This window comes from Pygocentrus nattereri, chromosome 6 (genome assembly GCF_015220715.1).
Source record: "Pygocentrus nattereri isolate fPygNat1 chromosome 6, fPygNat1.pri, whole genome shotgun sequence".
In the NCBI taxonomy this organism is placed as follows: Eukaryota; Metazoa; Chordata; class Actinopteri; order Characiformes; family Serrasalmidae; genus Pygocentrus; species Pygocentrus nattereri.
The window spans coordinates 36,321,689-36,339,041 of record NC_051216.1 but is presented as its reverse complement, the minus strand read 5'-3'; the positions used below and the strand labels follow the sequence as shown (position 1 = coordinate 36,339,041).

General features: G+C 39.5%; 1 protein-coding gene and 1 long non-coding RNA gene across 2 annotated transcripts; both read left to right on the top strand.

The window, feature by feature from the left end:
- Positions 1 to 3,186: 3,186 nt before the first annotated feature.
- On the top strand, positions 3,187 to 8,802 carry LOC119263628. The gene is made up of 2 exons (XR_005130400.1): positions 3,187 to 6,096; positions 6,300 to 8,802. It is a non-coding gene; the product is annotated as an uncharacterized LOC119263628 (long non-coding RNA).
- Positions 8,803 to 10,611: 1,809 nt separating this feature from the next.
- piga (phosphatidylinositol glycan anchor biosynthesis, class A) lies at positions 10,612 to 17,340 on the top strand. Its single transcript, XM_017706605.2, has 7 exons — positions 10,612 to 11,002; positions 11,390 to 11,755; positions 11,927 to 12,359; positions 12,455 to 12,587; positions 12,710 to 12,842; positions 13,041 to 13,247; positions 15,871 to 17,340. Exons 2-7 carry the CDS (start codon positions 11,432 to 11,434, stop codon positions 16,123 to 16,125), a joined length of 1,485 nt encoding a protein of 494 aa, XP_017562094.2. The 5' UTR covers positions 10,612 to 11,002; positions 11,390 to 11,431; the 3' UTR covers positions 16,126 to 17,340.
- Positions 17,341 to 17,353: the final 13 nt, after the last annotated feature.

Sequence of the window (17,353 nt, the reverse complement as noted above, 5' to 3'; positions counted from 1 at the left end):
ATAAATGTATTTATTTTTCCATTTATATTATTGTGAGTCTGTGATTACTGCAGAAATTCAATTTGAATAATCGTGTTACCAAAACTCTTTTATACACATGCACTAAAAATACAAAAATACAGATACATTTTATACATTTTACCTGTCTCATATATACTGTTTTATTAAAGAATTGTACAAAAAATGCTGAAACTGAAGTACTGAGATAAAACATTTCAAGTAACATACTCTTAATACAGACAATATTTCAGCAAAAAGAACAACTTATCATAACAAACCTATAACACCAGTGACAATTCAATGTGACAATTTCAATTTAATTTGACTATTTTATTTTACTATTTGTTTTACTATTTTACGCTGTTCATACAGAGTCCAAGTTGTTCCAAGAGTTCAGAAACTTTCATTCAACTGTACATTCAGAAAACAAAGAAAGCTCAATGTGTGCTTTGTGCCTTGTTATTTTGGTGATTATAAACATTTTGTGCATCTAAGCTCAAATATCCAGTATACTGGAAACTAGATATTATATATTTCTGAGTAAAAAATGATTTATGTATTTAACAAGCAGCAGAGGACACGTTTCATAACAAAACTCAGAGGTGAAACTTTCCTGTTGTGGGATTAATAAGGGTCACTAATTAATTAATTAAAATTAAACAGCCCTGCCTTATACTGTATGTTGTCTATACAGCCTCTGCCCCTCTCCTGCACTCTGCTTGGTCAGACTCAGCTAGTGCAGCAAAATGACAAAACAACTAATGGACGGAACTATTGCATAAGATTAAATTTCTGTATTTATGTTTTTTTAAAGCATTGTAATCATTCATGACATTAACATTAATCACTGGTGTCACAACATGAATATGGTGTAACGCCAGTGACATTCTGAATTTTGTTAATTGGCACTATTAGCAACTAAACTATTAGCAGCCAGGTGACATTGTATAACTGTTTAAAATCAGTGATATAAATGATATATAGCATTGTGTTGAATTTCAATTGTCCTGTCAAATTAATGAGCAAATACAGTTACCTACTCCTGTATTGAGTTGCTTCCTTTCTGACGAGCCTTGACCCAAGAAAGCATTATATTAGATTTGAAAATGCTATGTTAAAATGTAATGAGTCCTAGTCTGTAATATGAAATGTAATGTACATAACAGTCAAAGATGTGCGTAGGACACTTTTGAATACAGGCCTTCTCATTATCTATTAATATACACACATTTCTTCAGGAAAGCCATGGACTGAGCTCATGAGCTCACAATTAACAGAGCAAATCCACGTTTAAAGACATGATTTAAATACATACCTTCTGCAGAATGGAGGGAAGAAGAACATTTCCGTGTCCCGGCTATTTTTCCTCTAATCGGTTGAAATGCTGTGTTGCCTAGAAGTGCTCAGTTTGATGTTGATGGGCTGTGGAGTCCATTGGCGGGCCTTAGCTGGGCTACTTGCTGAGGATCAAAAACACACACGCCAGAGCCTGTTTATAAAGAGCCTGGCCTCTTCATATTTCCCATGTTAACTTAATGACTGCAAAACGGCAGAGGGGTCCACGAGCAAGTCCCCAATGAATGGGGGTTAAAGAAGCTCACTGGCTAAATATGAAACGTTCTAGTGTCTAATCACTTGCCCAGTACTTTCCTTTAATTTTAGAAGGTGGAAAGATGTATTTCATGAAGTAAAAAACCAAAGAAAACTTGCCTATATGTTTTTTTCTTTAGCAAATGGGCAGAAGGACGCTAGTATTAGTGTATTAGCTAGTATTGCTAGTGCTGATTGGCTGATGAGCGGAACACCTCAATGGCTGTTGGCGCTTATTGATTTTATGAACATATACTTCAAATAGATATAACCTACATACCTAGATGCGCTGTCTGTTGTTCTCTATCTGGGGCGATACTGCTGCGCTTCAGTCATGTCGGAGCGGTGTAGACCCACTTGTGAACAACTTCAGTTGTGTTGAGAGATGATAAGTTCTCGCAACTTCCTTTGTATAATTTGTTTTATAATCCTCAGACATTGATTAGTCACCTTTTGAGCCTGAAGTTGCAACAGGAAAATTCGAACATGAAGCTGGCTAATAAAAAAACTTAAGCTTCGTGTTACAAGGTGCTAACGTTTAGCTAATATGAATATCCATACAGATTAAGAAATGCTATCATTTACCTAGCTAAAAAGCATTGAACGTCATTGTAAAAAAAAATAACTTCTACATCAAGTTTAGATCCCCAGAATAGACAGTTAAATTAGCATAATAGGAAAATATGAAAGACAAACATTAAGAGGAAAAACAACCACACGACTACACATAAAACATCACACAAACCTGAGCATATACTGCTGCGTTCCCTCTGTTGTATAATCCTATCCCACCTTCTGAGTGCAATATTCTTGAAATAGTGCAACTTTGGAGAGTGTTTCTTAAACTGCCGCTCTGTAAAAGAACTGAATGCAGTCCAGCAGCGATGTTGACGTACCTGGCTGGACCCGACTCGGTATCTAGGTATGTGGTATACTTTATACCTTGTGTTCAAAAGCTCTTAAATATAACCGCGGTTTTAAATGTTTTATGCGGTTCTGTGTTCAAGAAATGAATGTATTTTATACATTAAATGCTTATACGTATTGTGGAATTATTAGCCTTAGTATTGTTCATATTACTTTTTAAGATGTATTATGTTTAGCATTGAACGCTTAATGGTTATATTGTACAATTCTAAGAGCTAAGAGTCAGCACATAAGGCTGTGTGCTGACTAACGGTGGAATACACAAAGATGTCAGATAACAGGAAATACCTCGAAGCTAATAGTAGTAGACCCTGGGATTAGCACACCACACATGTGGTTCATCTGGTCAGATAAGCAGAGCCATTGTCTGGAAAACGGGGGGAGTTGGTAAACACAGGGGATACCTTAAGCTGACCTTGCAGACGCGCTCACGTCTCGAGCGCATCCTTAAACTTTTATGATGTGGATTAGTGAGATGGCCTAACACACACATTTGGAGGCTTGATGGAATCTACTGATATCTTGGGTAAGGAAGGAGCGGTCATGCGACTATAAAAAGGGAGTCAGATGAGAAGGGGTCAGAGCTTACTTGGGAGATACATGATGCATGTTCTCTGTTTGTAACCTCTCCAGAATTCTGTAATAAAACCGTTTGTTTCACTTCAGTCTGATCTACTCGTCTCATTTATTTTGCATCAACGAACACGCAGGACTGGTTTCGTCCACAATTTGGTGACCCCGACGTGATGCAAAGGAGACCATTGGAAAAACAGGCTTGATCTTTCTCCTCCATTACTCATCACAGGCGCGCCATTTACTCAGGTTGGCAGAAACCGATTTAAATAAATTCTGCATATTGACAACTGCTAAATTATGGATGGGTAAAAGAGGTTGGATCAAGTGATTAAATTTAAAGGACTGAATTGGAACAAACATAAGGTAAAAATATACTGAGTGATTAATAAGGTATTGGGTCTGTGGTTTTTTGCCGGGAATTGGTGAACCCCTCCCGTCATCTGACGAGTGAATGGGATAAGGACTGGGTTGAAAGTCCCTGGGATTGGCTCTCCCTAAAACAGGGTTGGAGTCCCTGAGGTTCAAGTCCTCTAAAGTACCAGGTTGGAGACCCTGAGGTTCAAGTCCTCTAAAAGTATCAGGTTGGAGTCCTTGAGGTTTGAGTCCTCTAAAGTACCGGGTTGGAGTCCCTGAGGGTGGTCCTCTAAAGTACCGGGTTGGAGTCCCTGAGGGTGGTCCTCTAAAGCGCCCATTCGTGATAAGTTTGAAGTTCCTCACATGCAGCAAACCTAACGGTGACAACTGAGCATTGTGAGTTGAGCAAGTAAAACTTCGAAGACGTCTTGGTGAGTACCAGTTTTTGATCAACATGGCTGAATACAGTAAAAGAGATTTAGAAAAGAATTGGATAATACAGTTGGAGTGGGGAATTGGCAATGGAAAACATTGGAGAGACAGATAATCATTTTGGCTAAAGCGGTTTATGACTTAGAGATAGACCCCAAAAAAAAGAAAAAAGTGGAAAAAAGTGAAGGCAGAAACGGAGAAACTGTTGAGAAAATGGATGTTGGATAAAGAACTGTCTCCCCATGACCAGATTTCCTTGGGACAGGCGTTAAATGATTTTACAGCTAGAGCAATAAAGGAATTAGACGAGGCTAAGGCAGAACATGAAAAGGCAGGAATGTTTAAGAAGGGAAAAGCCAGGAAGAGGTTATCAGATGCAGAACAGGAAATAGCTAAGGTCAGAAGGTTGAAGTGCACATATAATGGCAACCTGGATAGAATGGTAAGTATCCCCAAGTATCCCCACCCTCCTATGATAACCTAACGCCAGGCATTTTGACACGGACACCTGAGCTAGAGCAGGCGTTCATTGAACTAAAGCAGGAACTAGTGCATGCGGCTGACCTTGCTAGACCAGACTACACCATGAAAGGATACAGGTTATCTCACCAGTGCGGGCAGACCCGTAAAACACAAGGAAGAGTTCTTAGCACTAGAGAAAGCGATACAACTACCAAAACAGGTTGCCATCATAAAGTGCAAGGGACATCAGAAAGGGGACTCATTGGTGGAAAGAGGTAATGAGGCAGCAGACAAGGCAGCAAAGGAAGCAGCAGGTTATAAAAGAACGAAGTTGGCAGATGGTGTTGAAGGAAGATGAACCATGGGAACCAATTCCGACAGGAGAAAAGCTCAGGTGCAGCTCAAAAGTGCAGGACCAGGCTAGCCCAGAAGAAAAGACTATGTGGCTGCATAAAGGTGGTAGAAAGAGTGAATTAGTCTGGGATGGTCCCACTGGACTTTGGTAAAAGCAGGGCTGGGAGAAGCTCACGGGTTGGCACAAGTAGGAAAGGTACAGATGAGGGAAAACTTGAAAGGATGGTGGCATCCATTTCTAACCGCTATGATAGCCACACATGTAAAAGAATGTGAAGTATGTAATGTAAATAATGTGGCAAAAAACTTGCAAACCAGGGGTAGGAAAATTCCCTAAGGCATTCAGATAGATTATACGGATATGATTCAGACAGTCAGGAAGTACAGGTATCTGTTAATGTTCGTGGACGTATTTTTGGATTGGGTGGAAGCATTCCCCACTATGAGGAAAGATAGCAAATCAGTCTGTAAAATGTTGATCAATCACTGGATTCCCCAACACGTGTTTCCCAAAAGAATTCACTCAGATAATGGTACTCACTTAATAAGTAACGCCTTGGCATGGGTAGAACAAGTACTAGGCCTATAGCTTCTTAAATGGTAAGATATCTGTAGATTAGCCACTGTGTGAAAATTGGCTTTGAGAAATAGTCGGATTTGGCTTGATAAAATTTGGGGAACACCCCGGGCCCAGGGAATTTGGTAGATAAAGTTAATAAAGAAAAGTGAATGGTGGCAAAAGCATGCTATAGTAATGTATGAATGAGTCGACTTTAAGGAAAATGCTGAGCTCGTTCTGTGTGTGTTGTATAGTTTTTCGTTCTTAGAGAAAAAAGGAAGAGAAAGGGGGATTGGTCTCTCTCTCTTTTTCTCTCTCCCTCTCTGTGCGTTGTGTGTGTGTGTGTGTGTACACGAAGCTGGACTTCGTCTGTGTGTCAGCCCCCTCCTTTTCTGAGTAAGAAATGTGCGTGTGTGCAGATTTGGGTCTGTGTGTGTGTCTGAGCGCCACCCCTCCCTCTTCTCTTTCTGGGGGTGAAGCGTTTATGTTCTCTGACCTGCTGTGTGTCTATAGAGTAACTTTATGAGAGTTGAGGATTGATAAGGAATGATATTTGCTTTATTTAGTTAAAACTTAAGGAGCCTTTGTAAGGGACTTTGCTGAAAAATTAAAATAAATAAATAAATAGATTTATGAGCGTCTTAGATGGAGGACAATTAAACTTAAAATCACTAGTTAAAGTGAGTAATGTTTATAAAATTTGAATATTATTAATGTGAGGAGGAAAAGTCGTATAGATGAGGAGTCCTATGTTTTGTTTTACATTTATATGGTTATAAACAACAATGAGTCTTCTTTGGGAGACAAAAGAGGACTTTTGATTATATCGTGGACATCTAAGAGTTAAGTAAAATCTATGAACCTCTTTTCAGAGACGTCGATAATATATATATAAATGAGATGAGCTCCCAAGAAAGGACAGAATAGTTGAGGAAGTAAATAACCAGTGTGCTGACAGATAAGTGTATAAATGTGTGCATTGTTAAAAGAATGGATTGGGATTAACTCTTAGTTGTGTCATATTCACTTTTGTTTGAATGAGCAGGAGAGAGCCAGATGACGGTGGGCGGAGAACCAGTGCATTACCTAACCTGAGCTCCATTGAAGACATCTGTGGGTGACTAAGAGGCTACTGTTTTATCCACAAACTCTTTCACAAACTTAGAAATTAGTATTTGGATGTAAGTGCATTTAATTCTAGCTAGCATTGTTTATAAATCTTCAGTGTGTGTTCATTTATTGATGAATAAAGAAATTTGTAATTAACAGTAAGGGTTAATAAGGGAACTGTTAAAAAAGACAAAAAGCAAACTAAGGTGTCAAATGTAATTACTCCAGTTGATGTTGTGCGGAAGAGTTTATGGTGGGAACACAGCCTGCCATAGGAGGTATCAGGAGACTTTTAGCTAATCTCCTAGGGGTTCCAGCTATGGACGAGATTCTACAGAAAGCTGGACTAAATTGATATGTGGGGACTGCTGTGAATGATCCAGAGCTGTTTTCTGCAGTTTGAGGACGAATGTAGAGAGCATTGAGTGATACATTTCCGACAAATGCACATCCTGATAATATTCTGATTGAGCCACTCGGACTGAAAGAAAACCCGAGAGCTTATGTTTCAAGAGCCCTTCAAGTGTGGAGAAATGTTACAGGAAATGATCCGGATTTGAATCAAATGGAACAGTCCATTTTGCGAGCCAAAATACAGAAGAGGTTGCCCCTACCAGTGACGAGCAAACTGGCAGAGGTGGTTGGCCTTGGAAGTATGGCAAAAGGTGTGAATACAGATCATATAGCCCACCAGGTGGGGATGACAAGAAGAAGGAGAAGAAGCAGGCTTTGGTCAAATAGAGTCAGTCTCTGCTAAATCAGCTATCATCACAACAATAGCTGAGTCAGGTTCAGCTCTAACTATCTCAGCTATCATTGATACCTCCAGCTGTTGCATGCTCTGATGAAGCACATGGGTTAGCTTAACTTGCAAGAGGGGAAGTTAGAAGTAAAATCACAAAGGCGTATGGGTTTTGGGCACCATACTTACTTGAGTAGATTGATTATGTCATAGGTAGGTGCACAATCTGTTGGAGAAATAATGTTCGGAAGGGTATGATAGTTCCTCCTGGTCACATTCCGACTCCAAGGGGTCCTATGCATGAGTTGTTGTGGATTTTTGTTGGCATCATAAAACCAGTTGGAGGGAAAAGATATTTATTAGTGGTAGTAGCTTTATCAGTACCCAAATTTTGTGTAAAGAAGTCATAGGTAGATAGGGACTTCCAGATCTCCTCGGATAATGGGAAAGAGTTTGTGGATAAGATAGTAAGAATGATTTTGCAAAATTGGGGATTAGACAACGTCTTGGAGCAGTTTACCACCCATAAAGTCAAGGGAATTGTGAAAAAATGAATGCTAGTTTGAAAAATTGCATGGCCAAAATCTGTCAGCAGACAGGTTTAAATTGGGTAGCAGCACTCCCATTAACATTAATGACGAAGACGAGGATGAGGTGGAAGAAGGTGAACTGGTGGAAGAATATTCTTTTTGAATATTTAATCATTTTATATTCATTCTTAGTGGATCTGGCATTATCTTATGGAGTTGTGATTCGCATATGATGTGTCTGTTGTTTTTGCCAAAGACTCGCTGTTGTTTTCTTTCCCTTTTAGAAAGAAAGGGGGGAGGTTTAGTGTTTGGAGATCGGGATGCGTTGAAGGGGTGCACACCTTCATGGATGGATGATAAAGGACTGAGAGACTCTGAATAAGAAGGTCTACACCCAACACCATCAACACCACTTGGGAGTCGACATGTGGAAGAGTTTCAGTCTGATACATCGATGTGTTTATCTGTCTTTGCTTGAATACGTTGGGACCTCAGATGTGTTTTCTTATCTTTTCTTTTCTTTTCTTTTTACGAGTTAGGGAAATGGGTTTTAGGTTTGTTATCGGGTCCGATAGGTCGACTAGCCCGCTAACGAACATTATTTTAATTTGTTTATTTTTGGGGTTCCAAATGTATTAGCTTAAGTCACCTTCATACATATTGAATTTTTCTTTTAACGTTGGACTGGAGTTCCATAAAGGAGGTTGCTTGTGGCAGGAGAACCGTGAGAGAATTTTTCCTGTCCAAATTGTTTGATGGAAATTTCAGGAAGGTTGGCTGCCTGACAGGTTTTTTCGCTCTCACACTCCAGACAATGTCCAGTTGTTAAGCAAATGTAATGTGTTATATGTGTAGTCGCACTCATGTTCATCTTTTGTTTTTTGAGGCCCTGTATAGCCACGAAGGGGGGAATATGAGGTGTATAGACGATCAACTACGAACAAAGACCGTTGTATTAGTAGATATGGGGGAATACAATTAGACTACACCTTAGGCAGCTCCACAGCATGGATATTTGATTTGTCATTAACTGCGCAGGTCAGAACTCAACATATAGAGGTTACGATGCTATGTCTGAATGTTGACCTTTCGGGTGAAAGGTCAAAAGGGGGAATTGTGGAATTATTAGCCTTAGTATTGTTCATATTACTTTTTAAGATGTATTATGTTTAGCATTGAACGCTTAATGGTTATATTGTACAATTCTAAGAGCTAAGAGTCAGCACATAAGGCTGTGTGCTGACTAACGGTGGAATACACAAAGATGTCAGATAACAGGAAATACCTCGAAGCTAATAGTAGTAGACCCTGGGATTAGCACACCACACATGTGGTTCATCTGGTCAGATAAGCAGAGCCATTGTCTGGAAAACGGGGGGAGTTGGTAAACACAGGGGATACCTTAAGCTGACCTTGCAGACGCGCTCACGTCTCGAGCGCATCCTTAAACTTTTATGATGTGGATTAGTGAGATGGCCTAACACACACATTTGGAGGCTTGATGGAATCTACTGGTATCTTGGGTAAGGAAGGAGCGGTCATGCGACTATAAAAAGGGAGTCAGATGAGAAGGGGTCAGAGCTTACTTGGGAGATACATGATGCATGTTCTCTGTTTGTAACCTCTCCAGAATTCTGTAATAAAACCGTTTGTTTCACTTCAGTCTGATCTACTCGTCTCATTTATTTTGCATCAACGAACACGCAGGACTGGTTTCGTCCACAGTATTTACAAACTATATCTTAACCCATTCATTTTGGACTCGATCGATGCGCCCTCTAGCGTTTGAGAAATGGAGCATTTGAGCAAATCCAGTTTATAAATGCTTAAACATTTTTAATGTAAATTAATATAATCATTTCCTTAACATTGAACAGCATAAATGTCCATGACGTCAGTGAGCGCGAACAGCAAATGTGCTGCTCCGCTCGCCAATCAATCAGCACTCAGTAGCAGTAATGCCCGCCTCCTGCTGCCCAAAACCCGTTTGCTGTAGAAAAAAGGAAAAATATAGGTAGAATTTCTTTGCTTTTTAGTGAAATACATCCTTATTCTTTTTAAAATTAAAGAAATGCTCTGGGCGAGTGATTAGAAACTACTTTAACGTTTTTAGCCGTTGGGCTCCATTTACTCCCATTCATTGAAGGCTCACTCGCGAGCGCCCTCTACTCATTTGCAGTCCTGTTTTTTTGTTAAAACGGGGGGAATAGGAGGTGACCAGGCTCCTAAGAAACTCTGATTGTTCTCTCTACAAGTTCTCTAGCTGTTTGTGCCCAAATCCCACGGCTTGAATCTCTGTGGTAACAGCGACGTCTGATGTATTTCTTTACGAGAAAAGAGGGAATAAAACTCGATTTTCGAAAAAATGTTGAAATCAGACTGATTCCTGTTTTTAAACTGGAACATATGTCACCATCTCATAATCTCGAAGCTCATGATAAGTCAATTTTGCCTGGATAAAATATTATGGGTAAAAATGTCATAACCATTGTGAAGGAAAATGTTACTTCTGGAACTAGACTGAATTGACGTACAAAAAGCAACTGGCTTGAAGCTGTTTAAGAAATGGTATAATGTTGAAATGGTGCAATAACAAATCTCTGGCTGGAATTTTGACATTAATTCAAACATGTCATGTGGAGCAGATGTGAAACTTGAGAGAGGTTTAGTTGGGAGCAAAAATAATTTGTGCGCTCATGCGAGTTTTGAATGAAACCTGTTCTTGGCTTCCTGCTGACAAGTGCATTCAAGCTCATTAACAGTGCGCTCAGAGAACCGTATTGTCCTTTCAAAGACTAATATTCCTTTTTAAGCAACATAATCCTCTCTCAAACATTCTGACACAAAATTCACTCGATACAAAACAATATATTTCAATTAAACAGTACTATAAATTACTTGGCATTTCGTAGCCAGCCCATGAGAGGGCAGCGTGGCCAAGCAAGCAGCGTTGTATTTTCCCATGAAGAAAATCACCTGCGCACCATCCACATGTATTCAAACCCTTTTATAAAACATTATTGCACCCCGAACTGGCGTAGTCGCAAGTTTCGCGCAACCATTTGGTGTTCCTGTCGCCAAACTGCCGAATTAACAACGGAGCTTGGGGATAAATGATGAGAACTCGTCCTCGTTCACACTTCTTTTCAGAAGGTGGCGGTAATGTACTAAATGTTGACGAAGAAGAAGAAGACGACGACAACGACAACCAGTGTCTTAGGAAGCTCTGTCGTGATTTTGATGAGAGCACCCGTATAATGTATTTTACGTTAATACCTCATAGATCAATTATGTGGACGATATCACTCATTTGCTCAGTAGTGTAAACGGTAGCTGTCAGTGACTTCAAGCCATCGGAATCTGACTGTAGGTATCTTGACACTGTTATCACAATATAACGCATAACCCAACCAAGTAATCTAAACTAGGTTAGCAGCTAGCGTAACTAGCTAGCTGCAGGTTTGGACACCAGTAGGTTATAATTCAGTGTTGGCTGTTTATTTTACATTTGGGAACAAATTAATAGAAACATAACGCTACGGGATACTTTTTTATACATAGTACGCTAACCTACGTCGTAATTTAGAGATTAAAATGTGATGGATAGCGACCGTTACGCTTTTTTGATTTCTGTGAGCTACCTGTATCATACTTTGTGAGTTAATGTTACCTCAGACTATGTTACTTGCTGTGAAATTTGCCTGACCATACCAGGTAGGCTTTGGGAAATTATGAACTTGTATTGATTTCCAGGTAACGGGTACACCACCTAGCACCCATTTACTGGATCTGAACATGGGCCAAAGAAGGAAAGGATGTGACCAGGTCCCTGCCCACTTCAAGCCTAACACTCCTCCTTCTACAACGCACACTCCTGACACACACTCTTCCAGCACACATCGAGGTTCTGGCCATGAGGATTGTGTGAAGCACAGTATCTGTATGGTGTCTGATTTTTTCTACCCCAACATGGGTGGGGTTGAGAGTCATATCTACCAGCTCTCGCAGTGTCTAATAGAGAAGGGCCATAAGGTTGTCATAGCAACACATGCATATGGTGACCGCCGTGGAGTTCGCTACCTAACCAATGGTCTCAAGGTGTATTACCTCCCACTACAGGTCTGTGTCTCTGATATCAGAGAAATTAAAGGAGTATTAGTATATATGAATAAATTTCATGTAAGTTTGTGTATTTTTGGAGAGACATGATGGAGAAGTTCCTTTTGATGAGAAATAACATCTGAAAGTGCATGTGTTAGCAAGGTTACTGACTGGTCCTTATTCTTGTAGGTGATGTATAACCAATCCACAGCCACTACCTGCTTCCACAGCCTGCCTCTGCTCAGGTGTGTGTTTGTGCGTGAACGTGTGACTGTGGTGCACGCCCACAGCTCCTTCTCAGCCATGGCTCACGATGCTCTGTTCCATGCCAAGACAATGGGACTCAACACTGTCTTCACTGACCACTCACTTTTTGGATTTGCTGATCTCAGCTCTGTTCTGACCAATAAGCTGCTGACTGTGTCTTTGTGTGACACCAACCACATAGTGTGTGTGTCATATACCAGTAAGGAGAACACTGTGCTGAGAGCTGCACTCGACCCTGACATTGTCTCTGTCATCCCTAATGCGGTTGACCCCTCTGACTTCACCCCTGATCCAGGTCGCCGTGATGACAGCAAGATTACCATTGTTGTAGTTAGCCGACTGGTCTACAGGAAAGGTAGGAAGAAATATGGTGCCTCTCTACCTATGGTACAAATAGTCTCATAATGTTGTCAACATTCAGTGATTGGTTGGTGCATTGGGGATTTCTAGGAATTGATCTGCTGGGGGGAATCATCCCAGAGCTGTGTGCCAATCATTCTGATCTCTTCTTTATAATTGGTGGAGAAGGTCCTAAGAGAATTGTTCTGGAGGAGGTTAGAGAGAAGTATCAGCTTCATGACAGGTAAGAAAATAGGTGCGAGTGAATTTGTCTGTGTATGTATGTTATAGTGACTATAGGATTCTCTGGATAATAGGACTTGGAAAAAAATGTATTGCAGATGTATGTAATGTGATTGTTATTAGGGTGCGTCTTTTGGGTGCTCTGGATCATAAGGATGTAAGAGATGTTCTTGTGCAAGGTCATATCTTCCTGAACACTTCACTGACTGAAGCCTTTTGCATGGCAATAGTGGAGGGTGCCAGCTGTGGCCTACAGGTCTGTTTTTCCTTATATATGTGAGTTTGTATAGCAATTTTACAGTTATACCTGAGTACTCATGGAAAAGTACATCAGACGTTTTGCCAATATTTGTTTGATTGCAAGACTATTTACGCTGTACACATCCTTTTCTTGTCTGCTGCGTAGACCTGTAGTCCTGTGTATGTGTTTCTGTTTGTGTCTGTGTGTTTGTAGGTGGTGAGCACTCGTGTTGGAGGTATACCTGAGGTTCTTCCTGATGATTTGGTGACTCTGTGTGAGCCCACAGTTAGCTCCCTCTGTGCTGGCCTGGAGAATGTCATCGCGAGGCAGCGCTCAGGCAATGTACTGTCTCCAGCAGCCATTCACCGCCAGGTCCAAACTCTCTACACTTGGAGAAATGTTGCTGAACGTACAGAGAAGGTGTGTGTGTGAGCTTGATTTAAAAAATGTAAAAATCATTTGTATTTATTTGTATTCCCCTGACGGAGAAGCGGAGAAGAATGTTGATGTAAAAGAGTGGTAAATTTGGGTCACCCTGCAAGCACCTCTCCACCATGAATGGCTTTAAAAAATGTTTTAGGCCAAAACCCAATCTATAAACTATCGTGAAATAATGGCATGTTAAACTTTCTGTGAGGCACTGTTTAGAGGCACTAACTGTTCAGACGTCTGGTTCTTCATGAAGTTTCTCTTGAATTGTGTTTTTTAAGCCTGAGTTTTAGTCTGAAGTCACTGTTGGATGCTTTACCATTGAGCAACTCTGGTTTAATAGGGTTTTTATAACTAATTTATTTCAAATAGCCTCTTCTTGTGACTCCATGTTTGCCTTGCCCATTGCTGTCTTTTGTAAATACAAAATGTGTGATGATAATATAAATGTTTTTATATAACTTTGATAAAAGAAATTTAAATGATACAGGGCTGACAGATTATCTCTATTAAAATGTGCAAAACATGGCATGATTTGATGTTTCAGTTTACTCTATTTTTTGTTCTTTTTCATTTTGCATATTTAATTATTTTCACTTAACTTCTCACAGTTGTAAGAGATTTTTCTGCTAGAGTTTATTTTTGTGGTTCAAAAGTGATAGAGCAGTTAGGATTTGTTTGTGTGAAAAACAATGGCACAGTCTCATTTTAAGAGCTGTTATGCTGAAGCCCAAACAGCACTGATAATGCAAACGCTCTCCTCAAGGCTGAATACAGGAGCATCATTAACACACTGTTCTCACCTTGTCTGACTGTTTTCATACACGTAAGCCTGAAACTTCTCATTCCTGCATAGTTTAAGTTTTCTAAATTGAGCTTACTAAATAACATGTATTGATATAAACAAGACATCAAAAAAGGTTTTTTCCCCCCTTAACATTGTAAGTTGTTTGGGATCAGCAAGATAATATTAAATGATAAAAAGTATTGCAAATATTTTTTTATGCGTATTCAATCAAAAACACTACTATAGCCAGATATCTAAAGTTTCAACTAATTTACTTTATTGTTATTTGTATATATATTTACTCTAAATTTGATGGCAACATCATGTTCATCATGATGTTATATCACTGTTACTTTTAACAACATTCAGTAATTGTGTTGTGTAGTTGTAAAAGTGGAATTTTTCCCCATTCTCGAGCTGCTCAACAGTCCAGGTTGTCCTTTGCCATATATTTGCGCTTCACAATGGGTCACGTGGGGTTTGGACTGCGGGCAACCCAGTCTAGCACCGGCTCTCTTTTATTATAGGATCACACTGTTGTAATATGTGCATAGTGTGGTTTGGCGTTGTCTTGCTGAAACAAGCAGGAACAACCCTGAGAAAGATTTTATCTAGATGGCAGCATATGTTACTCCAAAATGCGTATGTACTCAGTACTCTACAAGCCCCTCAGTTTCACAGATGTGCAAGTTACCCATGCCACTGGCAATAACAATCCCCTATACCATCACTTAAGCAGCTGGTCCAGGCTGCATCATAGTTGTGATGTAATGTCTTTCAGTTGCTGGTTTTTGAACTTTGTGTTGGTAAGAATGGGGGTGGTCCTTTTCCTTTTTTGGCCTGGAGAGCATGACAATGTTGTTTCCAGAAACAATTTGAAAGGTGTCCTTGTCAGACAACAGCCATTGCCTCACCTGTGCTTCAGTCAACTTCACATGTGCTTTAGCCCAGAAAAGTTGGTGGCATTGATTGTTGATACATGGTCTTTTTCCTGACAAGGATTTTCGGAAGTATTGCTGAGCCCATGTTATTGTATGTATTCTAAACATGTCGGTTTTTAATGCAGTACTGTCTGAGGGAGAAAGGTTGTGGGCATTCAATATTGGCCTTGCCCTGTATGGACTACAGACAGTGAAATCCCTTGAAAAATGCAATCATGTGTAGAGAAAATTTGTTCTTTAAACTATTGGACTGTTCATTCACAGTTCAGTGGTGACTGAACCTTTAGTGAATGTTTCTTTTTTACCCAGTTATGATAGTCTCACATTACCACGACACCTGTGTACCTGTGGTTTTGATCATTCTACAATTTCCTAGTATTCTATTGCCCCTGTCCCAATTTTTGAATGTGTTGTACAGACATCAAATTTGGAATTTACATAAATAAATACTTAGTGTTGCATTTTCCCTACTTTCCCAACTTTTTTGGCTTGTCATGATCATGAAATTTCAGCTGAAAATTAATTGCAGGGTAAATAATAGCAATTAACAATTGTCTTTTATGTTCCTTACATGGAACTATTAAAATGAAGGCCAGTCATTTAGTAATAATTTCAGTCACAGCTCTGTTCAAGATTCTGGGCACATCTGAAATCATTTTTATTTCCACCTTTCTACAAGTTACGTGAAACATATGAAGTTGTTCAGTACTAACATCATATGAGAATAATTTTGTTTATATATTTGCAAAAAATCAAAATACGTTTTATATTAAAGAAAAACACTAATTACAAACCTTTGAACGGTAGTGTGTTACAGTATGCTAGAGTGCAGTATAAACTGCTGCCATTTTATTAGACAATAAATGTGTTTGTATGTGTGTTGTAGGTATATGATCAAGCAGGCAGGCAGCCTGTCTTGTCATTGCCCGCTCGACTGCAGAGACTGCGCTCCCATTGCGGTGCTGTGGCAGGTTCAATCTTCTCCTTCTTTGCTGTCATCAACTTCCTCTTCCTGCTGTTCCTGCAGTGGCTTCACCCTGATCAGCTCATTGATGTTGCAATGGATGCATCTGGCCCACACAGCTGCTGGAGGACATTAAAGAAGGAAAAGCCTAAAGACCCAAATTCTGCGGTCATCTGATGCTGGTATACATAACAAGACACTTAGATTCTGGGCAGCTGGCAGTCCTGTATTCAGAAATAGTTGGGATTAAACTTTTACTGAACATTTCTGTTTACATTCCAGTGAAAGGTGTCTTAAGACATTATAAGGATCTTCCCTGTTACCAAATATGTCTAAAGATCTGACTTGTTTGTCTAACCTCTGCTGGAGGAGATGCACTGTGTTCACCTATGGGAATATCCATTTTTTCCTGTTGTAGCACAGGCTGTTATTTTTCTAGGCAGTAATGAAGGGGTGCCATTCACTAATATCTTTTCATATCAGTGTACTGTTTACCTTAGTCATTGCCTTTTATTTTGTTCACTAGCTTAAGTACATTTAAAACATCAACATAGTGTCTCTACTCAAAGAAATATATCCTTCATCTTGAGCTCCTGCTATTAATTTTGATTTCAGCAACATGCCTCCAATCTCAACCTTACTTACTTCAAGCCTATGTTGAAATGGTCATGTGTATCCAGCAGCATTAAAAGGGAATAGCTATTTTTTGTTGTTTTTTTTTTCCCCAAAAATTTGCATGTATGTTTTGAGATGTATACATGTTTTGATGCAATTTTTTTATAATGGTGGTGGTCGAAACTAAGCATCACAATACCTGCAATGCAAATATAGCCATTTCATTAACCAACCAAAATCACAAGTGGTACTATATGTATAATGTTTTTACATGTAATGTTGATGTAAAAGAGTGGTAAATCTCGGTCTGTTTTACCTTATGTCACCCTGCAAGCACCTCTCCACCGTGAATGGCTTTAAAAATGTTTTAGGGCAAAACCCAATCTATAAACTATCATAAAATAATGGCATGTCATAACTTTCTGTGAGGGACTGTTTAAAGGACTAACTCTTCAGACTCTCCACCTGGTTCTTCACAAAGTTTCTCTTGAATTGTGTTTTTTAAGCCGGAGTTTTAGTCTGAAGTCACTGTTGGATGCTTTACCACGGAACAACTCTGGTTTAATAGGGCTTTTATAACTAATTTATTTCAAATAGCCTCTTCTTTTGACTCCATGTTTGCCTTGCCCATTGTGCTATTTTATAATTACAAAATGTATGAGAATATAAATGTTTTTATACTACTTTGATAAAGGAAGCATGTGCTCTGTGTTGCTGCTGAAAGTTTAAATGATACAGGGCTGACAGATTATCCCTATTAAAATGTACAAAACATGGCATGATTTGTTTT

What these genes read in the sequence shown, in the direction of transcription:
- piga (XM_017706605.2), top strand. Translation starts at nt 11,432, where the DNA reads ATGGGCCAAAGAAGGAAAGGATGTGACCAGGTCCCTGCCCACTTCAAG. An exon ending in TGTATTACCTCCCACTACAG is followed by an intron (nt 11,756 to 11,926) that starts GTCTGTGTCTCT and finishes TTATTCTTGTAG; the next exon opens with GTGATGTATAACCAATCCAC. An exon ending in AAGTATCAGCTTCATGACAG is followed by an intron (nt 12,588 to 12,709) that starts GTAAGAAAATAG and finishes GATTGTTATTAG; the next exon opens with GGTGCGTCTTTTGGGTGCTC.